The 24331-nt window shown below is 48.7% G+C and overlaps 10 protein-coding genes across 10 annotated transcripts; 5 read left to right on the forward strand and 5 right to left on the reverse strand.

Annotated features, from left to right (window-relative positions):
* Positions 1–218: 218 nt before the first annotated feature.
* Positions 219–2791, reverse strand: MGYG_03418 (pre-mRNA-processing protein prp40; the record flags this gene model as incomplete). Its single annotated transcript, XM_003175848.1, has 4 exons — positions 219–1235; positions 1308–2399; positions 2435–2596; positions 2651–2791. The coding sequence occupies 4 exons, from the start codon at positions 2789–2791 to the stop codon at positions 219–221; spliced, it is 2412 nt and encodes an 803-aa protein (XP_003175896.1).
* Positions 2792–3260: 469 nt separating this feature from the next.
* On the forward strand, positions 3261–5115 carry MGYG_03419 (hypothetical protein; the record flags this gene model as incomplete). The annotated part of the gene is made up of 4 exons (XM_003175849.1): positions 3261–3420; positions 3485–3763; positions 3821–4889; positions 4950–5115. The coding sequence occupies 4 exons, from the start codon at positions 3261–3263 to the stop codon at positions 5113–5115; spliced, it is 1674 nt and encodes a 557-aa protein (XP_003175897.1).
* A 479-nt stretch (positions 5116–5594) lies between these two features.
* Positions 5595–6799, forward strand: MGYG_03420 (vacuolar membrane protein; the record flags this gene model as incomplete). Its single annotated transcript, XM_003175850.1, has 6 exons — positions 5595–5660; positions 5787–5877; positions 5958–5983; positions 6075–6423; positions 6499–6665; positions 6728–6799. The coding sequence occupies 6 exons, from the start codon at positions 5595–5597 to the stop codon at positions 6797–6799; spliced, it is 771 nt and encodes a 256-aa protein (XP_003175898.1).
* Positions 6800–7177: 378 nt separating this feature from the next.
* MGYG_03421 (high-affinity nicotinic acid transporter) lies at positions 7178–8882 on the reverse strand (the record flags this gene model as incomplete). The annotated part of the gene is made up of 5 exons (XM_003175851.1): positions 7178–7820; positions 7873–8144; positions 8205–8305; positions 8364–8459; positions 8528–8882. 5 exons carry the CDS (start codon positions 8880–8882, stop codon positions 7178–7180), a joined length of 1467 nt encoding a protein of 488 aa, XP_003175899.1.
* Positions 8883–10057: 1175 nt separating this feature from the next.
* Positions 10058–11840, reverse strand: MGYG_03422 (hypothetical protein; the record flags this gene model as incomplete). Its single annotated transcript, XM_003175852.1, has 4 exons — positions 10058–10432; positions 10519–10841; positions 10913–11546; positions 11622–11840. 4 exons carry the CDS (start codon positions 11838–11840, stop codon positions 10058–10060), a joined length of 1551 nt encoding a protein of 516 aa, XP_003175900.1.
* Positions 11841–13009: 1169 nt separating this feature from the next.
* On the forward strand, positions 13010–14919 carry MGYG_03423 (acetamidase; the record flags this gene model as incomplete). Its single annotated transcript, XM_003175853.1, has 6 exons — positions 13010–13288; positions 13346–13757; positions 13817–14220; positions 14286–14490; positions 14555–14743; positions 14810–14919. The coding sequence occupies 6 exons, from the start codon at positions 13010–13012 to the stop codon at positions 14917–14919; spliced, it is 1599 nt and encodes a 532-aa protein (XP_003175901.1).
* A 1141-nt stretch (positions 14920–16060) lies between these two features.
* On the reverse strand, positions 16061–18013 carry MGYG_03424 (importin subunit alpha-1; the record flags this gene model as incomplete). Its single annotated transcript, XM_003175854.1, has 3 exons — positions 16061–16969; positions 17042–17551; positions 17780–18013. The coding sequence occupies 3 exons, from the start codon at positions 18011–18013 to the stop codon at positions 16061–16063; spliced, it is 1653 nt and encodes a 550-aa protein (XP_003175902.1).
* Positions 18014–18641: 628 nt separating this feature from the next.
* MGYG_03425 (telomere-binding alpha subunit central domain-containing protein) lies at positions 18642–20716 on the forward strand (the record flags this gene model as incomplete). Its single annotated transcript, XM_003175855.1, has 4 exons — positions 18642–18905; positions 18992–19946; positions 20010–20406; positions 20470–20716. 4 exons carry the CDS (start codon positions 18642–18644, stop codon positions 20714–20716), a joined length of 1863 nt encoding a protein of 620 aa, XP_003175903.1.
* A 422-nt stretch (positions 20717–21138) lies between these two features.
* Positions 21139–22821, reverse strand: MGYG_03426 (C-x8-C-x5-C-x3-H type zinc finger protein; the record flags this gene model as incomplete). The annotated part of the gene is made up of 4 exons (XM_003175856.1): positions 21139–22004; positions 22087–22429; positions 22485–22628; positions 22732–22821. The coding sequence occupies 4 exons, from the start codon at positions 22819–22821 to the stop codon at positions 21139–21141; spliced, it is 1443 nt and encodes a 480-aa protein (XP_003175904.1).
* A 393-nt stretch (positions 22822–23214) lies between these two features.
* MGYG_03427 (signal sequence receptor alpha chain) lies at positions 23215–24167 on the forward strand (the record flags this gene model as incomplete). The annotated part of the gene is made up of 3 exons (XM_003175857.1): positions 23215–23286; positions 23350–23792; positions 23879–24167. 3 exons carry the CDS (start codon positions 23215–23217, stop codon positions 24165–24167), a joined length of 804 nt encoding a protein of 267 aa, XP_003175905.1.
* Positions 24168–24331: the final 164 nt, after the last annotated feature.

Consider the following 24331-nt stretch of genomic DNA (forward strand, 5'->3'; position numbering starts at 1 on the left):
GACATGATAAATCTGTGCTACAATTTCGGTGGTCTGATTCAACATCTTCCACCTCTTCACACACTTTTTTGAAATCAGGAACCATATCTTTGAATGATTGATCATCCAACTCTTGAATACTAACGTCCTATATACCGAGTCTAAAGTTCTAAACCATGGCAATATAGGTCAAGATGTTGGTCTGATGAATGTATAGAAATAGATGTGGTGCGCATCTCCTAGTCTTCCTCAATCTCCCCTTCTTCGCTACCAGAATGAACTGCCTTCTCTTCCACCACAGGTGGTGCTTTCTCTTCCTTTTCCTTATCCCGTCTCCCGCCCTTGCTAGCTAGATGATCCTGTTCGCGCCTGTATCGCTTTGCGGACCTGCTACCAATGCTCTCGGCATCACTATCCCGGCGTCTGCGGCGTTCACTTGTCACGCTGCGTGCGGCAGTATCAGTATCACCACCTCCATAATCTAGTTCGTCACGACTAGATCGAGGGTCGGCACGACTATGGTATAATCTATCTCGTTCGTCTTCTCGGATACGGCGGTCCCGGCGATGCCGCGAGAGGCTTCTATCACGATCACGATCTCGTCTGTCCCGATCCCGCTCACGATCGCGGTCCCGGTCTCTACGGTCACGGTCACGGTCACGGTCATGGTGTCTAGGCGGTGACGAGAACCCGCTGGCTTTGCGATATGATCGTTCCCGGTCCGCCTGAGCCTTGCGGCGGTCTGCTTCGTACGCATCTGGTTCAGGGGTACGGCTACGACGTCCGGAGCCTGACCATCTTTGTCCATTGCGGTCATCTCGGTCTCCACGGTCGTAGTGGTCGCGGCGTGATGGCCGGTCCCGGCCGCGTGCCTCACGATCACGCTCAGCATCCTCCTCTTTTTCCTTCAGCCGACGGACAACTTTGTCGAATGCCGAGCGGCGTGCGTCTTCCGACTCTACAGCTCGGTATTCCTCCATCTTTTCAATTCTGGGTTTTACATCTTCCCAGGAATCATTTGCCTGGACGGCGGGTTCAAGATGTTTGATGCGTGATCGGAGAAGATCAATTGCACGCCGCTGCTGTCGATTGGCTGCGTGCTTCTCATCCTCTGTACGTCGAAGGACCTTCTCCTGCAGACGATCAAAGATGAGTTGGAGCGTGTCTTGATCAATTGTTGCGGTACGACGATCAGTTCTCATCACCGTTTTAAACTCGTCAAACGTTGTTTTCAACGTTGTCTCAAACCGTTTATCCTAGAATCATAAATGTTAATAATGCCACTTGTGAAATCATTTAGATAAATGACCAAATAATTTAAGACTTACGTCAAGAACATCCAGGACATCATTCCTTGGACCTCGGATAGCACGTTCTTCCTCTTCAACTACATCCCAGAATAAATCCAAAGGACTGGAACCTGATTGTCCAAGCATCGCAGTATATCTTGGATCCTCTTCAATCAAAGGGTACAGATTCATCCATTTGCTACCCGCTTTGATTTTGCCCTGAGACCTGAGCTCTTGTAGTAAAGATATAAAAGCATCTCTTGCTTGACGTTCTCTTCTAGTCTTACTAGCCTTTTGTTGTTGTCTGACGTCGTTGAACACTCGTTCAAGAGATTTGATATGATTCTCAAATGCAGTCAGGATATCCGATTTGGTCAGAGCTTTGAACTTCTCATCCCCCTGGATTTTTTCATTAGATTGAATTATCTCTTGTGCCTCTGACCAGCGAGTATAGGGTTCCAAGTTCAGAGTTTTCAAGATATCAACTAGGTCATCCCTTGCAGATTTACGGGCATTGGCTTGCTTTTCCGCATACTCCTTTTTCAGCTCTGATTTATACTCTTCGAAAAGCTGTCTGCGTTCGCCCTCATCATCCGTGGATCGGAAGATAGTCTCGCCCTCAATAATAGGTCGAATGGTTTTCCAGCGGGTATAATGCTTGATTTCAGGATGACTTTTCAGCATGGTACCGAAATCTGCCTTCAATTTGGAAAGTCTCTCTTTCGCCTTGTCCTTTTCTTGCGCGCGAACTTCAAGAACGTATTTGTCAAATGCGGCTTTGCGGTCTCTGGGGTCTTTGAGCGAACGGTATTGAGGGTCCTTGATGACTGCACGCATAACTTGCTCCCAAGACCAGTCTGGCTGAACGTTGCTGCGCCGAAGGAGCCTCATGAAAGTAGCCTCTGCCTCCTCGAACGAAGCAAAACCAGAGTCAGCTTGTTGATTTGCTGCGGCTATTGCATTTGCGCCATTGATATCAATACCACCGCCTCCATATCCGTGTCGTCTGTCGGTCGTACTACGCTCGTGTTCGTCACGATCGTGGGCGTGGGCTGGAGCTTGGTAAGTAGGAAAGGTGCCTACACCACCAGCAACAAAGGTCGGAGCACTGAAAACAACCATGTTAGATTTCTGTCATGCCATTGTAGAGGATATAGAGAACGTACGCAGGGGGCTGGCTTAGCAGGAGGCTGAGCTTGAGCTTGAGCTTGAGCATTCTTGTAAACTTCTGGCATTTCCCAAGAGCTTTGTTTGGTTTCGGTGTTATACCAGTACTTTCGCCCTCCCGCAGCCGTATATTCCTTCCATGGTTGGTTTGCCAGAGCGCGCTGGAGAACTATCAGTAAAGTGTTCAGAATGGCAGTACAGGAAAGAATACACACCTCCACTGGAGTCATTAATTCCACTGGCTTGGTCCATTGAGTAGCTTTGGTTTGAACATTGTAGTAGTAAACCCTGCCCTCTGCATTCCGTGCCTCCTGCCAGAGCGCTGGCGGCATCGGTAAACCCTCTGGGCCATTCATCGTGCCGTGGAGGAGTTATCTTGTATATGGTATGAGCGGTTTGCTGCTGGTTCAAGCGTGCAATGACGCCGAACGTAGTATTGCAACAAGGGCAACCCAACGCAAACAACCCAATACTCCAGCCACTGTCCGCCTGCCACAACGGAGCTTCTTCAGGCCTCGCAGGTTGCGTCTCTATTGAACAAATAGAATGAAGCTTCTGATAATTTTGGCGCGCGAAGAAATCTTTAGCGCGCGTCACGTGAAGCATGGCCCCTTGAAGCTGCGACGTTTGCCTATTTGGGAATTTCGTGAAGCTCGACTCTAAACTTCAACTTCTCTTGAAACAAAGCAGAGAAGTGATCAGCTCCTTTATCTTGGTATTATTTTGGTTTGATAGTAGATGGTGACTAGAAGTGCGAGAAACCAGCCCGTATATTTCTGTTGTATCTCATTCTGTTGAGCCTTGCATGATACCCTATTTGTTGAGATGTCTGAATACCAGTTCCTACAAGATGCGACCCTAGACACAGTCGTTCCTCACGCTTCAAATCTGAATATAGAAGAGCTACTGGGGCTAATACAAGAAAGCTCTGGGGACCCAGGCACATATCTGTCAAAAATTCAACAACGACAGCTACTGTTTTTCGGTATGGATTATGATTACTAGGATTCGGGCTCTTGTTACCCCCATCACTGACTCCGAATGAATAGATGAACAAATTACACTCTACTTGGTACTTTGTCTATCAGATTTCCCCAAGGACAGTCTAGAGGCTTGCATATCAAATCTCAGTGTGCGTTTCGAGGTCTTCGCTATTGATGAAGGAAGCTCGGGCGAGCCAGATGAAGAGGAGCCAAGCTCAAAAGACCTAATATATTCCCATACTGTGGACAAGAAAGATGATCCATTCGTCATTGTCGATGAAACCGTTGAGGATGGAGGGAATGGAAACAATGCATATGTGATCTGGAAAACAGAGGCATTCCTATGTTAGTATCTTTCCTTTTCATCCACTAGGAGCACATCTTAAACTGACTTAATATTAGACCGTCCTCGAGTGCGCCTACGACATCCATCCGTCGTTTTCACAGCGTCTGCAAACTTTAGCCCCCAGGACTCACATACATCGTCCAGCAATGACCAATATTTGCCTCGGCTGACGCCTGCTTCTACCAACATATTTCAATCTTTGACCGCTGCTGGGGAGGATTTGGATCCATATCTTCCTGCGTCTCGAATATTACGGCTTGTTCCGTCCACGCAGCCTGAAGGGTCAATGTACAACATACAGCAGACGTCGTATCATCCCATTCGCATTATCCCAGCTGCTAGTGCTAGGATCAGATATTCTCGCTCAGCCACCGTTCTGAAAAAACTATCAACAACTGCTAGCCTTGACTTTGAAGCAACTCCATTTACCAGCTATGAAGTTATCTTGGAGGAAGCTGACTTATCCCTAGCTAATGGAACTGTCGAACCCCTGGCTCAAGTCATTGGGTTCTCACCCCCTATCAGCTGCCCGGCTCGGGATGATATATCGCTGGTCTACAAACTTATATCCTCAGAGGTTGCGGATGGCGCACCAGTAACATCTATGCTTGACATCTCGCTCAAAGTTTCTGTGCTAGTCTCGGACGAATGTCGTCCAAAGATCTCGATGCGCTGGAGGACAAGCGTTGATTTCTCCAGGCCTACAAACCAGTCACTGGGAGGTGTTAGTAACATGTTGCGACGAAGTATCATGTCTCGTGGGAGCGACCTGTCAACACAAGCACCGTCTACGCCGCAGGTGGCCTCTTTTGCTCCTACAGATCATGGAGTTAAGATATCATTCTTCGGTCCTGCCAGCGTTGAAGTTGGCAAGCCATTTGACTGGGACGTTTTTATCGTGAACACATCCACAAATGCAAGGAAATTCGGGCTTGCTGCTGTCCCGTTTCGAAGGCGCTCAGACATGCGTGCACATGTTCCCCGACCATCCTCGACGTCCTCCATAAAGATGGCGGATGAAGTTGCAGAAGCTGTAGTGGATGAAAACATCGTCTACGCAATGCAGCAAAATGTGGCTCCTCATGAAACTGATCTTATATGCCTCAGCACTGACTCCAGGATAGGGTAGGTGGCCTTCGTCTGTTTAGATATAATCTATAGCATATGCTGACTTTTATTCATCAGACCTCTCCACCCCGGCACATGCCATTCTACAAGACTAAGATTCCTCCCGCTGTCCCCAGGGCTCCTACACCTAGATGTCGTGAAAGTCATCGACCTGGCGTCAAATGAAACTATGGAAATCCGGGATTTACCAGACATAGTAGCGTACGCAAAGGCCGATCTTTAAGGGGCCAATATATTATGTATGTATACACAGCGGATCGTCCGGTAATCCGGTGCATGAATTAGAATAGATGACGGGCTACATACATTGCCTACCCCGTTAACAGCTTATCCACCCTGCCTGATCGCCCCCTTATGACTATCACCTTCGCTGCTTCTGCGGCTTCACGCTTCCTTGTGAAAGCAAGAGCCAGCTCGTATATAACTTAGTCATTCACTTACTAAGCACATATGCCGCTCTTATTGGCTGTTCGGCGCTGCCGCCGCCCTTTTTTCCAGCAACTTCAAATTTCTCTTGAGCGTCAAAAAGCCAAACGGAGCAAACGAGGCCTTGCGTCATACTACAACCGGACCGCGAGGCGAGGGACATCTCCGCGACCGACCAGCTCTCGCTCTATCTATCTGCAGCCGCCCGCATCTTCGTTCATCGACAGCAGGGGAGTTCCTGTCGAGAGGAGACCCCCGAGACGGCCCGTGGCAGCCATGATGAACCAGTCGAAATGGGGCCTGCTCAGGGCCTTGGACAGTCGATATATCTACGGTCGTGTGGTCAGTGGAAACTTTACCACCCTTAGTTGGATCAACATTCTTGCGCCTTCCGCTGCTCTATATACCGATATGGAGACAGTGTTATCCTATCATTGCTTTAAAACTAACCATTCTCTGCGTATCTAGCCTCTGCTGCACACCATTATATTCCTCATCGAGATCGCCGTGACCATGAGGCTGATAGCCAAATTCAACACATACTATGCTCAGAACCCTGGTATGTACCGGCAATCGAGAGTGATCACTTAATATAGGGCTGGGACCGAGACGGGAGGCTAACGATGATTTGCATGATAGTTCTGACAACGATGGTGACGAACGCTGTAAGGATACCTTGACCCCCTGCTTCCTTGTAGAAGTTCAAAGATGCGTGGGAAGGTACTGGAGCCTGGCTGACGGGAAATAACACCATAGGTTCTGGGTGGAATAGCAGACACAGTTGCACAGTCGATATCCGCCATAAGTGCTAGATGCAAGGAGCTACCAAGGAACCGAGATACAACCAGCTTCATATCGATTGATTTGCAAGAGCTCGAGAAGGAAAAACCACCGGCCGTGGGGGAGCTGAATTTCTACAAGAAAAGACCTGCACCATTTGACTTCGAGAGACTCACTCGCTTTATGGCATATGGCTTCTTCATGGCACCCGTCCAGCACCGGTGGTTCAGCTTCTTATCCCACATATTCCCTGTGACGCAGTCCCATGCCACCATTCCAGCACTAAAGCGCGTTGCAATGGACCAGCTCATCTTTGCTCCAATCGGTATTTACCCCTATCTATTCTCCCCCCCACTTCGCTCTAGCCTGAGACAAGTAGATCATTAACAAGGGTAACTAGGTCTGGCGTGTTTCTTTACCTTCATGACCGTGGCTGAAGGCGGTGGCCGTCGTGCTTTATCTCGTAAATTCGAGGACGTCTACCTGCCGACCCTGAAAGCCAATTTCGTGCTCTGGCCAGCCGTCCAAATCATGAACTTCCGCTTGATCCCTATCCAGTTCCAGATCGTACGTGTTGCTTCATCATGGTGTCCTTGAGTTGTCTTTATCACTTGCTAACTCAGATGTAGCCATTCGTGTCGTCAATCGGTATTGCCTGGACTGCTTATTTGTCACTGACCAACTCTTCCGAAGAAGAGTAAGAACATGACTTGAGTTTTTTCTTTTCGTTCGTCTTTCTGTTCTATGGGTGGAGTTGGGGGTTGTGGTTTTACGCGGGAATAGGTTGTGAACACAAATAATGCAGTGCCATCGGCGGTTATATAGTAATGTCCATACTCGGGTTCGCGATGCATTTTTTCAGGCTTTCGTTGTTTCAGGCAGACTGTAAGATTGCCCAGGTCTTTGGACCCATGATTTCTATCAAACGGGATTCATCGTCCTGGGAATTATATCTATATTTGTCCTGCCTCTAGTGCGTTGAAGGATTGTTATATAAAGAAATTAGCTATTTATCATTTTATATCATTAGCTCTTTTGACGCTTTCATGCACTCCTGTCTATGCTATATCCAAAATATTTCAGTAGGAGAACCTGAATGAGGGATGGTCGTCACCGAGATTAGTGAGTTCTTCCTCTGGTAACTGAAATCGATAATCTCGGCCCCCCGCATCACGAATTCGATTCTCCCGAATAAGAACGAAAAGGAGTACTATACAGGCTATTCCACATAGCCAAAATGCTCCTAGAGTTGTACCGAAGCCAGTCGGATATAGGGGCTTCTCAGAGTCCAAAAAGATATTGCTCGCAAGTATGCCTCCAAAGTTACCAAACGCAACTTGGAAGGAGGTAGAAAATGAGCGTTTGTAGTGTCCTGCCATGCAGTTGCTGAGCCATGTCACGCAGATGGGCTGTGTGATAAAAGTGCCGATGGTAATTGCAAAGACGGCAAAGTAGCGAGCCCCGATGGGAACGTGTTGCTGGCAGATGAGGATGACGTAGCCGACGGTTGCTACAGAGCAACCCAAGATAGTGAAACCAAAGCGGTGGCGTATAGCGTCGGAAACCCAAGCCAGGGCAAGAGTGATGACGGTCGAAACAACAAAGATTGGGATACTCATTACTTGAGCTTTGAGCGGTGGCCAGCCGAATTGGTGGAGGATGGTAGGAGTGAAGAAAGCAGTGGCATATCCAGAGGTCACTGCCCCAAAGTACATGACCATCCTAACTCAATGTAAGTCTGTGTGGTTCGCATAGAGTATGCGGTATCACTCACCCAAGATATATCTTGATATCAAACAGACAGCGTTTCAAGGCTGGTCGGTCAAGGCGGTTCATCTGTGCACCATTGTTATCGAGGGCCAAGCGAGCAAGGAGCATCTTCCGCTCTTGGTCGTTCAAAAATTTGGCCGTCTCAGGCCAGTCAACGATGAAGAACTTTGACATAACGGCAAAGACGACGGTTGCGAGTCCTTCGATGATGAAGATCCAGCGCCACCCGCTATAGCCTGCTGTCCCATCTAGACGGGCAATTCCATACGCGAGTAGCTATCAACCGTTAGTATGCAATAGATACATGTTAGAAACGAAGACCAAGGGCAAGCTTACTCCACTGAAGGCACCAGCAATGATACTTGCCGAGAAGAAAAAGTTGACCCGTTTCTGGAGCTCATGTCTCCTATAGTACATGGAGATGAGATAGACACATCCTTGGAGCTTTGGTTAGCATTGAGTACAGCCCCAAACATGTATATGGATTATGAATACCTGGGAAGAATCCAGCCTCGAACACTCCCAAGAGGAATCGACATACTACCAAACCTGCAAGGTTTGTAGTGACACCCTGGCAAATAGTAACCACTCCTATTCAGCTAGTCAGATCGGTGAAGCGGCATCCTTAAACGACAATAGCTCTCATGCTGAATACTGACCCCATGCTGCAATTATACCGCTTAGCCAGGTTGAAGGTGCCACTTTCTTCAGTATCAAATTGCTGGGAAGTTCGCAGAGAATATATGGTACGAAGAATATCAACAGAGCAATGTTGTAGTCCCGCCCGCTCATGTGAAGATCCTTCTCTAGACCCTGCAGTCGAGCATTGCCAATATTGATTCGGTCGAGGAACGCAAGCAAGAATAAGAAAGTAAGAACCGGCACAACGTGGAGATCACATTTGCGAAGAAGCCGTTTCTCGGCCTCAGTATCATGGATGATATCTAACGGCTCGGGCTCCCCCGTCGAGGTCCTCATGACGGCCTCATTGGCCGTAGCCTTCTCACTCATCATGGGGGGTATTAGATTAAGTCAGGCCCAGACTCAGGTATCACTCCTCTGTACCTTCGTGTAGTTCAAACGGGCTGGAGCTGACGGATTTCCAGCAGGCGCACAGCAAGAGGACGTAAACATCCTTAAAATAAAAGAAAGGCTCTAGCCAGCCTCTGCCATCGGCTGTGGGACCCCAGAATATAAGAATATCAAGTACCTAGCTGCATAATGTTACGCGGTGTCCGCTGTATGGGCATGTACATATGACTACCTGCCATTCGGCTCGGAGACCAGGATATCGCTCGATCCCGGCACCTATAGCATCACTTCTGTAACATGGGAAACAAACACTGTGCCAATCAAGTCGGGTGCACGACCAAGGCCGGTGCTGCACGCAGAGAGGAGAGTCCAGGGATGGGCTGCAGAAGGGGGAGGTTTGCTAGCGAGGGACAATGCATTACCTTAGGTAGGTAGTTACATATGCCATCGAGGGCGCCTTGCCACGGCCATGTTGCAGCAAATCAAGGTCGTACAACTCCGGGCTTACATCCTCATCACTCTGTATAGTAGGACACCGTCATCCAGCGTTATATGACTGTCTTAGAGGAATGTGAATCCTGCCCTTGGTGACCGGGTCAAGGGGGGGGAGCATCCCAGGCGCTTCGCAAGATGGATACATATGGATACACCCTTTTCTGTTCCAGAAACATCACGACGAGCCCGCCGGCAGGAAAGAAACAGGCGCTTGCAGGGTCAGGGAGCCTTTGAGCCCTTTTAATCCCTGAACGCCTTTGGAGCCCTTGAGCAGCAAACTAGCTGCCGAGTTGGTTAGCTGCTCCTGACGTGCGCAAGCCAAGCGGACGGAGTGCATATCGTGGGCGTCCAGAGTAATACCATGCGCTCGAACGGAGTGCATCAGCCAGGATTGGCTCGCATCTCCGGCTGAGAAAAAAAGAAGAAACAGCACCAGGCAGAGTACGAGGACAGAGTACGATGGCTGCCAGAGAAACAGAGACAGCCGAATTTAGTTGTTTGCTTCGAAGAGAAGGAGACGACTTGGCAGCTTAAACTAGTTATTATTTTAAGCATAAAACAGTCAAGACGGGTAGCTAAAAGGGGGCTATATCCGTCGTGTGTTATTGCACTAACTGGTTTGTATATAGTCCGGCTAACATATGTATAGCTGTTTATTAACTCTACAAGTCTTTGGTTCTCTCGTCCGATTCCTTGATCCATTTATCCAACTGGGCTCGGTCACGGACTCTGAAGCCGACTTTGAATGGCCGAGGGTCGAGGGTCAGAGAGGTTTTGTTATCGGTGCAGTCAATGGGGTCGAGTACGGGATCATCCGCCCTGTCCTTCGCGGGTACGATCGTAAAAGCGGAGATTATACGGAGGAATGCAGTGAAAAGCTCCCGGTTCGCGAGATGCGAGCCAGCGCACATGCGACTTCCCGCGCCATAGGCGTAATGGGGTGTCCCCGTCCCATCAGCAACGTCGAGGTAGCGTTCCGGTCGGAATTCGAATGGCTCCTTGAAGTGATTGGAGTCGTAGTTGGCGGCATACGCATTCTGGTGGTTTCGGTTAGCCATTCGGAATCCCAGGATATCTAAATTAGTGGAAAAGGGAGGAAGGAGGCGGGTGCTTGGTGTCTTACCATAAAAAATGTGGTTCCAGCGGGGATGACAGAGTCCTTCCAGGTGATATCCTTGATGCTGACACGGGGGAGACAGATGGGAATCACAATAAAGAATCGAAGAACCTCTTTCACAAGTGCTGTGACGTAGGGGACTTTCTCCTCGACCAGACATTTCTCCCAGGCGTCTCCGTTGGGGTAGGCCTTCATGATTTCCTCATAAGCGCGAGCCTGGATCTCCTGACCGTGCTCAGAGGCCAGGTATGCAATACCCATAATCAGATTACCGGGGACAGTGTCAAGCCCAGCCGACACCATGGTCAAGCAGATAGACTTTCGCTCCGCTGAGAACAGCAGCAGTCAGTATGGAGTGACCAGTTATCAAAACATCAAGCGCAGCATCTCAAGGACTCACCTTCGTTGAGCTTTGCTTCAGGGTCCTTGATGATATTTCCCGTGATACACGGCTTATCTGTTCCATTCGCAATACGCTCCGTGAGCATCTCAAGCAGCTTGCTCATGTATTTGTCTCGACGCTCCCTAAACTCGATTGACTGGGTGTTGCTGGTTGGCCATAGTCGGAGGAGTGGGATATAGTCCTGCCAGTTGTTGCTAGTGCTTCTGAAGTTGCTGACCGCACGCTCTACCGTCACGATCTCCTTCAGCAGTTTATCGTCGATGCTGCCATCGATACGGATGCCGTAGTTCAGGGTCAAACTGGTGTTGAGGGCGAAACGCTGGAAGTATGGGTTCGGGTCAATATCAACTGTCCCGTCTTTGCTGTCTGCCAGCAGCTCCTTGATACTGGTGGTCGACTCGAGATCGATGATGGGCATGTAGGACTGCACTGCGGGTCTGTTCAGTGCGGTGGCAGCAGCCTTGCGGCGTCTCTTGCATGATTCGTCCCATGGTGATGTTCCAATGGTGAACCCCTGAGAGCTGGAGACGACGGAGTGGAAGGTGTGCAACTTTGGGCGTGAAATCAGGGACGACTGGTGTGTTATCCAGAGGTATTTCACGGACTCGAAGCTGTTGGCAAAAATAACTCTCTATCCCAGCTGATCAGTATATAAATCTAATAGATCAGTAGTTAACTAATATAATAACAGCCGGGTGTTACTTACCCTGTTGCCCAGTCGCACCTGGAAGACTGGTCCAAACTCCTTCACCCAGGCGGCCGCTCGTTTGGCATGCGAGTCTCCCAACTGGAGGAGGTTGCCAAACATTGGCACTCCAGGTATCTCTGGGAGATTCTTGACCTTAGAAACATCGGTTTTGTTGAAGTATTTGAGGAGTAGGTAACCGATGGCCACGAGGGCTATCAATATCGTGTGGGCAGCCATCCCATCCGCTCTCTGCACAGTCGATAGATAGATAGATAACAGCCCAGCCAGCTAAGATACCATCACCGGTCTATTAAGTATATATTTATGACCCCTCGAGACCGACCGAACCCAGGGAAAGGAGTGCGGCCCGGTTCGATATTAATATCTTTTTTACTTATGCGGAGGTGGCTATTGGTGCCCGCAGGTATCTTTCTCTCCCCATGGGCCATCATCGACACCAGAGCCAACTCCCGCCTTCCGCATATCAGCATCATCGCAAAGCCAGTGATTGGGCCAGCAGTTCTCTCATCCTTGGGCCATCATGCACAGGCTTGCATGGCGCGGAATCTGTTCCATCCCCACAGGGGAGAGAATTCGAGCCAGCTCAGTAGCCACCCCCAACTTGATATCTCCATCTCCGGCTGCTAAGAGGCCCTTGATCAGCGGCAAACCCCATAGTAAAAGCCTCCCATCTTCTGAACGAGCACTTTATGCCCGCGGGCTTATTCCGCGGCTATCTTTCTAGCCTCGGTCGAGTCGATTTGGCCACGACTTGCAGCGTTCGATCTCAAGTCGGAGTTTTCTGTGCTTGTCCGGCGCTTGCGTAGGTATAACTACCCCAGGTACTCCGTAGGTAGGTATCAATGCGTAGTTATAGGGACATCGACGTCCGGGTGTATCTAGTAGCGACAGTCCAAGTGCGACCCTCGACTGGCCGGGAGACATCCTGCACTCCGTACTCCCCTGGATGTCTTCCTGTCTGTCCGTTTCTTTCTGCTCGGCTTGGTAACTTAGGTGTTAACTCCCTAGCTAGTTATCGAGCTCCGGGCTGTTCGCCGAGGAGGCGTCTTGGTGACCTGGTCGTCTGGCCGCGCTTCGTACGGCTGAATGGCGCCCATCGAACGGACGAGAGGCCGACGTCGGCTCGTTAGCTACAGCCCGGATAGCCAGTTATAATCAGTGCCTGCCTAGGTAGCTCGTCTATCATGCCCCCTCAGCCGCTTACCGACGAGCCGGCTGGCGGCTTGGTGGTGTTTTTCATGCAGTTAATAGCTGCTGGCTGGCGGTCTCCGGTTGTCTCTGGACGTAGTTATAACTACCTACTCAGTCAAATGTCAATGACGAGATACCAGAGAAGACGATAGCTAGATAGATATAGTTATAAAACAGCGGAAACAGAACTCACGATGACCAAGACGCAGTGGCAGGCTATCAGCGCGGCAAAGCAGCAGGCCCTGCTCGCCTCGATTCCTCCGGAATGGCTGATCGATGTCAGCATGATGCCGCCAGACTCTCAGCTGGACGTCGCATCCTGGCCTGAAACCTCCGGATGGTTCACCGCGGCAGAGCTCGCGATCACCTCTTCTCCTGCCGCTGTCATCGTCGAGAAGACTGCCTCAGGGTCGTGGACGGCAGAGTCGGTCGCTCGGGCGTTCTGCAAGAGGGCTGCGGCTGCCCACCAGCTTGTATAGCTATGCCTCCCTTTTGTGCAGTCAACTATCCTGGCTAACCGATGAGACCAGACAAACTGCCTGTCAGAGACACTGTTTCCTGAAGCCATCAAGACTGCGCAGGCCCTTGATATCCATCTCGCTGCCACTGGCAAGCCCGTGGGTCCTCTGCATGGCCTTCCGATATCTATCAAGGATAACTTCAACATCGCCGGCAAAGACTCTACATTGGGCTTCACGGCCTGGGTCGGGCAGCCAGCGACGCATAACAGTGTATTGATAGATCTGCTGAAGGCAGCCGGTGCGGTGCTCTATGTCAAGACAAACGTGCCCACGGCGATGATGATTGCAGAGACCGTGAACAATGTCTTCGGCCGGACAACGAACCCCTTTAACCGCCTTACTTCCTCCGGAGGCTCTTCAGGAGGCGAGTCGGCTTTGATAGCGTTCCAGGGGAGCCCCCTTGGAGTCGGCACTGATATAGGTAAGTTCCTTATTACCACCAAGCCTGAAATCTAAGTAGACTGATAATCGATACCCTAGGTGGTTCCCTGCGTATACCCGCTGCTCTCACGGGAATCTTCACTCTCAAGCCTTCCGTTGGCCGTTTCCCTAACCTCAAGACCAAATCTGGTCTCGCGGGACAGGAGTCCGTTACCAGTGTTAACGGGCCAATGGCTCGGGATCTACAGGCAATCTCTCTCTGGGCTGAAGCAGTTGTCAATTCTCAGCCGTGGATCACCGACCCCAAATGTCTTCCTATCCCATGGAGACAAGTCGAGCTCACGAAGAGCTTAAAAATAGGTATTATGTGGAACGATGGCATGGTCAGGCCCACTCCACCGGTCAGGAGAGCTTTGAAAGAAACAGCAGAGAAGTTGAGGCTGGCAGGGCATGAAGTTATTGACTGGGAGCCCATCGGCCATGCTCAAGCTGCTGATATACTAGTATGGATGCCCGTTTTCTTTCTTGATTTCGATCAATATTCACCCCCTTTCTAACGTGAGTATAGGACCGCTTTTTCCTCTCTGATGGTGGAAAGTCAGTTGAAAAACTACTTGCAATGTCCGACGAACCTATCCGTCCAGAGATGGAACGGTATGGCCGTGCAGTTGACCATGGTGTATATAACTTATGGCAACTCCATCAGGAACGAAACATCCTACAGAAGGACTACTTGGATCGATGGAATGCATTAGAACTCGATGCTATACTAAGTATGCCCTCAATGAACGAACACCTGGGCCCCTTAAGGATCATATGCTAATTACTCTATAAAAGCCCCAACGGCGCCGTTTGCTGCCGTCGAGCATTCTAAATTCAGACATGTTGCTTATACTGGTGTATTCAATATTTTGGACTATACCTGCATATCATTCCCCTGTAATGTGACCGTTGATGAGGCGGTTGACGTATCTGTACCTGGCGAAACGCCGCTGAGCAAGGAGGATGCTTTGGTACAGAATGAATGTATGTCTTTCCACTTCCTCCTTGCCAACTTTCCAACTAAGCTGGCATGTTACTAATGTATCACAGATAACTCGAGTGTCATTCACGGAATGCCTGTTAGCCTTCAGCTAGTTGGGCGTCGTCTCGAGGAAGAAAAGGTCGTGAAGATGTGTGATGCCATTTTACAAGCACTATAGATGAGATCTATCTCTTCGACCTAACCCATCTTAATTAATTAGCTAGCTATATATGTACTTGGATTTGGTAGACGCAATGATAGAAGTATGTATTAGTATCTTTAATACTGATTGCTTCCACCTAGTACAGTCATGGTCCAACTGTAGATAGACAATTTAGTTTATGAACTTTTCAGCCTTAATTGGATCAAACTAGTTATCTCTACTACATGCTGCCAAAAGAACTAGATCAAAGCATTGTTTTTACTTTTTTCCCTTGGTGGGAGACAGGGTAAGGAGGAGCTAGCTTAGGGCGATATATGGGCGAATATAAGGGGGTATGCATAGGAGGCACCGCCTGCGCTATTCAAGACGAGGCTATTATAAATAGAACACGGAGAATATAGGAGCATGTGCCACCTCATTATGTTTGCGACGTATGTAGGTGCATTGGGCAGACACATTGCATGGATGGTTGCGTTGGGCTTGGTTTGGGCTCTGGGATCAGGGGGGTAATGGAGCAGGTAAGCGGCTGGAAGTAGTAATGTACTAAACCACGGCAAAGGAGTAGAGAAGAGTGAAGACAAGGGATAAGTAGATAGAGGGGGAATTCCACGTTTTGCCTTAGAAAAGGGTTTTTGGTAAATACACTCGGGAGGCAGACTCGACTTGAAGAACTGGGGGATTTGGGATGTGAACCGTGGCGGATGAATGGAAAGGCACAGAAGGGGGCGGGAATGGAGGGAGACAAGCTGCAGACAATGAGGTAGAAAAGAGGAGGAAAGGGGGGAGGAATAGAAAAGAAAACGACGCCTGTATGAATGAAACCTGCTAGGGGAAAATGTTGATGCAAGGAAATACCAAAAAGAAAGGAACATTCAGGGGGTTACATGACTGTGAATCTTGTATATCATGATATAACGTTCATTACAAAGGTAAAAAAAGGCAGGAGGAATTGACAATTGGGGGTTGGTAACATGGTGGTTAAATTTGAAGAGAAAGGAAAGAAATAGGTTGATAATGAAAACGGATGCACAGAGGGTGGGCTCAGGAAGGCAGTCAATATAATAAAGGGAGAAAGATAACATTTCTGCTGATGGCAGGACTGCGTCGAAAGCTAAGTGGGGGATAAGAATTTCTTTTACCAGTGAAAAAACGGCTTTTACATATCCATTGAGTCGCCGTTGGCAAAGTTGAAAGTGCCGGTAGGCTGCTGGTTGGTGCCAAGGGCGAATCCAGTTTGAGTTTGCTGGGGGGCAAGCTCATCGATATCGGCACCAGCCTCATCATCATCAGAAAAGTACTTCTCAATAATGTTGTATGCCTTCATGTAGATCTCCTCATTGGCGTTGTTCTGGCTGTCGTGGATCTTCTCCATACCACCAGCCTCTTCGATGAAGAGTGCGTATCGGTTGATGTTGGCCTCGGGACCCTGGCCGGCCTCCTTGTCCATCTCACCGACCTTGAGGATGTTTTCTAGACCATCAAGGGCAACCTGAATGATCTTGTTGTCAGGACAAGAGAGAAGATCGCAGAGAGGCTTGATGCAGCCTTGGGTAACCAGGTAGCGGATTTGGTCTGGCTTCTGAAGACCGCCGGAAGTGGCATTAGAGATCGCCCAGCAGGCCTCCTTGCGGGTCTTGAAGTCTCCGTGGGATAGCAGGTGAATTAATGGTGGGATGATGTTGGCATCAATGACGGCCTGGATCTGTGTTGGGTTGCCAGCAGTGATGTTAGAGATAGTCCAGCACGCTTCCTTGCGGATACCGTCCTTATTTGAGCTCAGCAGCGAGAGCAGAGCGGTGAGGGCACCGCAGTTGATAATGACTTGGGTTTGGATGTCGTCGCCAGTGACGATGTTGCCCACTGATCGTAGAGCAGGGGTCTGGACAGATGTGGAAGCATGCATCAAGAGCTCGACCAAACGACGGGGAATACCGGCCTCGATAACGGCCTGGATCTTGTCGTTCGGGCCATCGGAAAGGTAGGAAATAGCCCAACAAGCATCGATAAGCACTTCGTCATCAAGCATGTAGATGAGCTTGGCCAAAATTGGAAGGGCTGGAGCAATCTACAAAGGAGTTAGTCACAGGGTATACGGATAGGATAAACAATAGATAAAAATTGAAATTAATAGACATACGGTAGGCCAGTCTGGCTGAGGAGTCTTTCCTCGGCAGAAATTGCTCAGAGTCCAGGTAGCGTTGCGAAGCATGGTCAGCTTCCTGCCGTCACCGAGCAAGGTGAGGAGGGGGCGAAGAGCACCGGCACCGAGTACGAAGTCACGGCACTGGGGACTGTCACCAGCAATGTTTCCAAGGGCCCAGACGGCCTGCTCCCGCACGTCAGGCTCATGGCTGCTGAGGAGCTCAACGAATATTGGGACAGCTCCGGCTTCGATAACGACTTGGGTCTGCTGCGCGGATCCAGAGGCGATGTTGGTCAGGGCCCAGGCGGCTTCGAACTGGACCAAAGTGTGGGGAGATCGTAGGAACTCGACGAAACGGCTTACGACACCGGTCTCGATAACACGTTCAATCGGAGGGTTTCTCTCCTTCGAGAGTAGTTTTCTGAACTTGGTAGTGGACTGAATCTGCAATTCGATCTGGTCTGAAAACACGCCTTTGACCATCTCTGGGAGCTCCGCATCCAACTGTTACATGTCAGTAAGGGTCCATTTTCTAGTCTCATATTATATGAACACTAATGATGACGACAGCTGCAATAATATGAATAATAATAACAACCATAACATAGTGATATAGCCCTCCACGAGGAAAAGGGGAATAAGGGTATGTGTATGTGCGTCAGGGGTGTAGATAAGACTTAAACGCCCCGAAAGAACGGCTTCAAGGGAGTTAAGGAAACAGAACGAGCATACCTCAGTTTCGATAGGACCAGCTTCATCGTCACTGTCTGGAACCATGCCATCGCTGGCTCCTATTCCGCCCTCGCGAGTGCCAATACCTCTTCGTTTGGCGAGGTTCTCTTCTCTCTTCTGCTTGCGGATCTCGACCTGCTGCTCCTCGCGGCGACGGCGGAGCTCATCCGGCTTAAATGTGCCCTTCGCCTTGAACTGGGTACGACGATGCTCGGGAATGTAGCGTTCAGCCATGATGGTGGTCGGTTCGATGCTGTTTGTCTATTCCACGGCTGGTTCTTGCGGGTTGTTTATTAGTGAGGGGCTGTCCCTGTCACAGATTGTGCTTTTTTTGCCTGGATCGCGAGTCAGCTGGAGGGACACAAGCGCTAGAGAGAGACGAGCGTAGGAGAGACGAACAGCCTGGCGAGACAAGACGGCGACGAGAGCAAAAAAGGGGTCGACACAGGACGTTGGCGTTGTGAAGAGGAAGAGGAAGAAAGAAGATGCGAGGGAAGAAGAAGATGTGGTGGTGGTGGTGGTGGTTGTTTTTTTTTATTTTTTTTATTTTCTTTTTTTTTGTTCTTCGGTGGGCTTCGGCTTGGCTTCTTTCACTCGCTGAGCAACTAACGACTTCACTTGCCAACGGCCAAACGGTGTTTATTGATCAGCTCTTAAAAATAAGGCGACGACAGAGGTTATGCAAAGGCAGACACAAATGAGTGCGTGGCTGGGTTTTTAGACGAGCCGGAGAAACTCCTGAATGGTCGTTTGCCTGCGTCTCGGCCATGGTTGAGTCTGAGTAACCAGCAGCTACGGGCAGCTACAAACGGTCTCAACAGCCAAAATACGAGGAATCCAGGAGCAAAAAAGGACTGTAGAGATGCATCGGCTGCCTCCTGGCTTCGATGATGTTGCAACGGCGCAGTCAAGGAAGTCTGGCTCGGCCAGCATCATCGCAGTCGTTGTGGACGCTCTTAGCCCGACTCGAACAGGGGGTTCGTCTTATATGTCAACATTTACGGTCAAGGACTGCGATTTTGGCTCTGAATCATGGCGAGGTCTCAAAGTGAAATACTTCCATAATGACCAGGCACATCTCCCGGACCCTGATGAAGGCGACGTCATTTTGCTGCGGAATATCAGGGTTAGTATGTCTTGAGATCTCAGATGTCTACATGTTTCTCCATGTATATGTATATTTTCTTCTAGCGTGCTAATATTCTGTAATAGGTAGGCTTTGTCAAGGGTGTATGTATGTACGTGTCTTCAAATGCTGACAGCGCCCTCTGGACTATGTGGAAGAAACGGGGCTCGGTTAAGAGCAAGCCTGGGTTTCGTGGCCCAGATAGAGCAGAGAGCGAGTATGCATTGCGGTTGCTAAATAACGGCTCTGCCCAGGATATCCCCCAGGGTCAGCGGTATGTCGCTGCAGCTCCCCAGAAACAACTTACCCCGAAGCACACTTCAAGCCAAACGGCAAGTCCTCGACTCCCAGGTCGCAAGTTTTGTTTACTCAAGGATGCTGCCTTTTCGTCCTTTATTGATATCACCGGCCAGGTTGTAAAAACTTTCATGGAAGGTGACGGTAGATTCATACTTTATGTCACTGATTATACCTCAAACAAAAACCTTTATAACTATGTGCAGCCGTCTAGAGGCACGGGAGATGATGACTCTGAGTATCGCTACATCAACAAGAACAAGGGCAGACAGTGGCCTGGCCCTTTTGGGACAATGACCATCCAGGTGACACTCTGGGAGCCGCATGCGCGATATGCCCGAGAAAATGTCAAGGTGGATGACTATGTCACTCTATATAATGTCAATATCAAGACAGACAAGTTTTCTGGCAGGATGGAAGGGGTCCTGCACACGGATAGGAGATACCCTGACAAAATACAGGTGCATATTATTAACGATAACGAAACAGACGTTCATATAAGGCAGTTAGTTGGGCGAAAGAAACACTATTGGCGGACATTACGTGCAGATCTACCCAGCGCCTTTGGGGATAGCAATCGATCAGAAAAGTCTACCTCCGACCTTGCCAGCAGCAGGAAAAAACAGAAGCTGGAGGAGAAACGAGAGAGATTAAAAGAGGAAAAGAGAAGGAAAAAGAAAGATCCTGAGCAGCCGGATTTCCCTCGCCTAGTTCAGACTAAAAGGGACGAGCTTAACCCGCATAGTATGTATATGTCTGATCCTCGTTATCTAATTTTGGTCGGTCAGGCTAATGAACCCGGGACAGTACGTGCATCAAACCCAGCCATACCCTGTCGGTTGATCAGAGACATCCTAGACCCCGATACCCATACATTCAAGGGTCCTGATGGTGTCGAATTTCAGTTACCTTTCCAAAACGTCCGCTACCGCTCTTCCGTCCGCGTGGTTGATTTTTTCCCACATAACATAGAAGATTTTTCCGTCTCATATAATGTGGATTACGCCCTCACCAATGATGGAGGTGATGCCTCCGATGACAGCGATCCTGGCGCCCGTAGGTGGTGGGAATGGCGGTTCTGTCTCCTCGTTGAAGACGGAGGTCCAAACGTCCCACACCTCCCACCAGGAAAAACACGAGAACGCATGCCACTCCTTGTATACGGCTCTGAGGCAGAGTTTCTACTTCACATTGACGCTGTAAAGTACGCTGTTACTGATATCTTGTTCAGCTCCTTACTATCCCTATCGCTAATTGGTGTGAATAGTCTACGTGATAACCCGGAAACGCTAGCTCAACTACGAGAGAGGCTATTTCTTCTCTGGGGTGACCTAGAGGAACGCAAAAATGCCGATATAGATGCCTTCTACTCCAACAAGGCAGGTACTGTCTCTGCAAAGCCCTTCACCTGCTGCATTAAGGAGTACGGCGTCAAGACTGGGGACAAGGAGAGCAACTCTGATGTCTTAGGGTGGGAAAGACGTTTTCAGATGTTCCAAACTACCATTACATGATTCTCCTGCATTGGCCATTCTTTATTTAGTGACTTTAACTGTTTTCGCCTTTGTTATCAATATACCCCCTTTGCGTTTGTGTAAACAAGCCCCGGCATTCGGTTTCATCTGCTGCACATCTTTTCAAGACTAGCCTCTAGAAATAGGAGCATGCATTTTTCTTTATTTTTTTAAACAATCCCAAATGTCAATTAATTCTGTAATCACTTAGCTAACATAACTAATTAAAAGACCTAATGTAACTATGCAAGCGTAAAGCAGCATGTAGAGTAAAAGCGACCAAATTCAAACAGCCCCATCCATAAAAGGTACACAAGAAACGAATGGAATTCCCGAGTAATCAAATTGGTCAGAACCGAATGACCTGCTACAAGGCATTTGTGAAGTTTTAACATGCAGAATAGGAGAATATCAGGGCCCATTCAAACTTTGGTAAGCTTAACAATATTAGTATCAACGCCATGGGCGTCAGCATCAAATCGACAATTTGACCCCCAATAGCAATCTTTCTTCCCAGCTTCACTGAGAGGACAGCGGTGACCGTAGATACAAGTAGCATCGTCACATTCGGTACCGAAATGGCAAGGTGTCATTCTGGCAACTACCTGCAATACCATTCGTTCTTGTTTTCCGAGCTTATAGTCATGAGTATGATAGCAATTCGGATTAGGACAGTCTCCTAGTAGAAAATATAAGTTGCATAGCTTCAACTTTTTCACGCGATTTAATTCGTCCTTGGGCGCGGCTTTAAAATCAATCCGATCAACTCGTTGGCCATACTTGTTCCGCTCAATAACTGGTGGAGACGGGGTACTTGGTTTGGATGGGGTTAAATCTTTGAAAGTTGTATTTGCACTGGCAGCGATGGTAGATGCCCATGTCGTTGCTGGTGTAGTACTGCTGCTACCCGAAGTAGCGGAGGCGGCGGATGTGGTAGTCGCTGTTCCATTAGAATTTGAAGGAGTTCTGCTAACCATTCGAGGATTGGAAAGCCCAGTATTTGATGGTGAGGATGAGTTTGTTGTGGCAACAGAGCTTTCCCAAGTATTACTTGGTAAGGGGGTTAACTTTGATTCCCGGAATAAGGCCTCAAACTTCGTCACTCTATACGAGCCTATAAGCGAGGCGAGCTCTCTCTCAAAGGGAAATCCCTCCAAGAGAGTTATTCTTCTTGTGAGTTCTATATCGGCTAAATTATCTTCAAGGAGGCGTGCGTAGCCGTTATCGTGGGAGCAGCCCAAAAATATTTGCTGACAATGGCAATTGAATAAATTCAGTTTTAGAATTTCTAACGTTGGGAAGGGAGCTTATTAGCTTGATGTTTTGAGAAGGAAGGCCATGACAGTAATGTAAGTTGCTGGACAACTCACCCGCAATTTTATCATCTGCTCTATCTTTACCGCTCCCAACGTCGACAAAGTCGAAAAGCAGTCTACCTCCATTAAATCCACGAACAAAGTCCTCAAAGAGAGAAGGTTTATCAATAATCCCGGCTTTAAAGAGGGTTTCCCCTAATCCTCGGACATTCGCATATATTCTCGCAATGATCTTGGGTGAATGTATGTTGTTGAAGGTCTCGGATGTGTAGTCACGGATAGCTAACCAGAGCTGATTCGCGGCGTCTTTCCCTCCCTTTTCTCCTTGCTGAACTAAATAGTCTCGAAATATCATACCATCACCATCTAGAAGTGCGATTACGAATGGTTCTTGGTCCTATTGAGCAGGATGTATTAGCTTCCGATGGATAATCTCGTTGGGAGAGGCATACCATGGCGGTTTTAAACCTCGTCAACTGTTCCATAAGCTCCATTTCGTGCATCTGCACTTCACGATTAAATCTGGTCTCTCTGTCATGGTCTAGTCGCTCTCGCTGATACGCATCTTCAAGCTCTGTAATTCTACTAAGTAGATCCTGCAAGATGGCCTGATTAGAATATATAATGTAATATATTCGGAAATTGACGTGACGAATTAAACAATTGCTTGGGTTTAGATTCAAAAAAACGAATACTAACCTCTATCAGAAGATTTTTGGTCTGTTCAATGGCCTTTAATTGCTCGTACCGGTTGAAGAACTCCTGAGCTTGCGCAGATACAGGAGACATCTTCGGCGACTTACCAAAAAAAAAAAACGGAAAGTCAAGAGGGCCAGGGAAATGAACACAGGCAATATATCTGCTCCTCCAGAGGTAGCGTGATAAAGAAACAGGAGCTCCAGCAGGTGGTGGTATAAAGAACGATGCTCGCTCGCTCTTCTGTAAGCGCTTGCTTTTTCCGTTTCAAAAAAGAGATTAGCGCGCTAAGGAAGCCGCGCGGATAAGCGCTTGCTGACTCAACGATCGCGATTCTGTATACGTGGAGAAAATGCGTAAAAAGCCACAAGACCAAACATCGCACCGAAACTCGACTGTTCATCATCTCGTCCTCTTCCTCCCGTTTCTTCTTGCCGGTTCCCTTCTCTCTGTTGTGGCCGTTTTCCTGGCGCAGCTACCGTCAATATGGGCAAATTCTCTCTGCTTTCCTTTGCGCTCCTCGCAGCACAATCCGTCTTCGTCAATGGCCAGGGATCTGTACGATATCTAAACCCCAAAAGCAATCTAGAAGTGTGACCAATAGCTAACGATAACTGACAGGCCGGGACTGAAGAAAAGACAGAGGCTCCAGCTGATATCCCCAAGCTCGGAGTAACAGTATCAACTACGTTCCCTAATGCTGAGGTGTTCGGTGTTAAGCTTGTCAACGGTCAGCCTACCGAAGCGCTTCTCCATTTTACCAACCCAGACCCTGAGACCGTAACGGTCAGCGTTATCGGAGGATCCCTTTGGACCATTGAAGCTCCAGGAAAGCTTCCAGTTAATGTTCGAAACCTTACTGCGACTCCATATGGCATGGACATCCCGGCGGGAGATCAGATTTCTCTTCCTTACATCTTCACCAACGATATGCACCCTCAAGATTTGACATTGAACCTTGCAGCTGTGATTAGCGATAGCAAAGGAATCATGCATCCAATCACTGCTTACAACGGCACTGTTAGCGTTGTAGAGCAAGACACCAGCATCTTCGATCCTCAAGTGTAAGCTTCTACTACCTCCAGTCTTCCGGGGCAATGGTCCTGTATCATTCTCGTTATAATTACTAACATATATAATCGTGTGACAGTCTTTTCCTCTATCTCTTCCTCCTAGCCTGCGCAGCAGGGTCAATGTACTTCTTCTACACTCTCTGGATTGCACCCTACTTCCCCCAGAAGCGTAAGGGCGGAAAGGGATCCGATCGTCCCCGAAAGTCAGCCGGTGTTTCGTCTTCTGTCGACGCTGCAGACCCAGTTGCTACCGAAGGAACTCCTTCAACCAAGACTTACGATACTGAGTGGATTCCCTCTCACCACATCAACCGACCTGAAGCACGAAAGGTCAAGTCCAGTGGAAGCCGTGTGAAACGAGCATAGACTATCTCTTTTGGCTGCCGGCTCAAAGCTCCTTGGATATTTGGATTATATGCTTTAGCTGCCTTTAAACTAAAATTTTTATGCAGCTAGTATTGGCCGGTCGAGAACGACATCCGCATGACACAATAGCTATCTTTCCATTTATAATTCTCCAAGGGATATGT

This window comes from Nannizzia gypsea, genomic scaffold (assembly GCF_000150975.2).
Source record: "Nannizzia gypsea CBS 118893 supercont1.2 genomic scaffold, whole genome shotgun sequence".
In the NCBI taxonomy this organism is placed as follows: Eukaryota; Fungi; Ascomycota; class Eurotiomycetes; order Onygenales; family Arthrodermataceae; genus Nannizzia; species Nannizzia gypsea.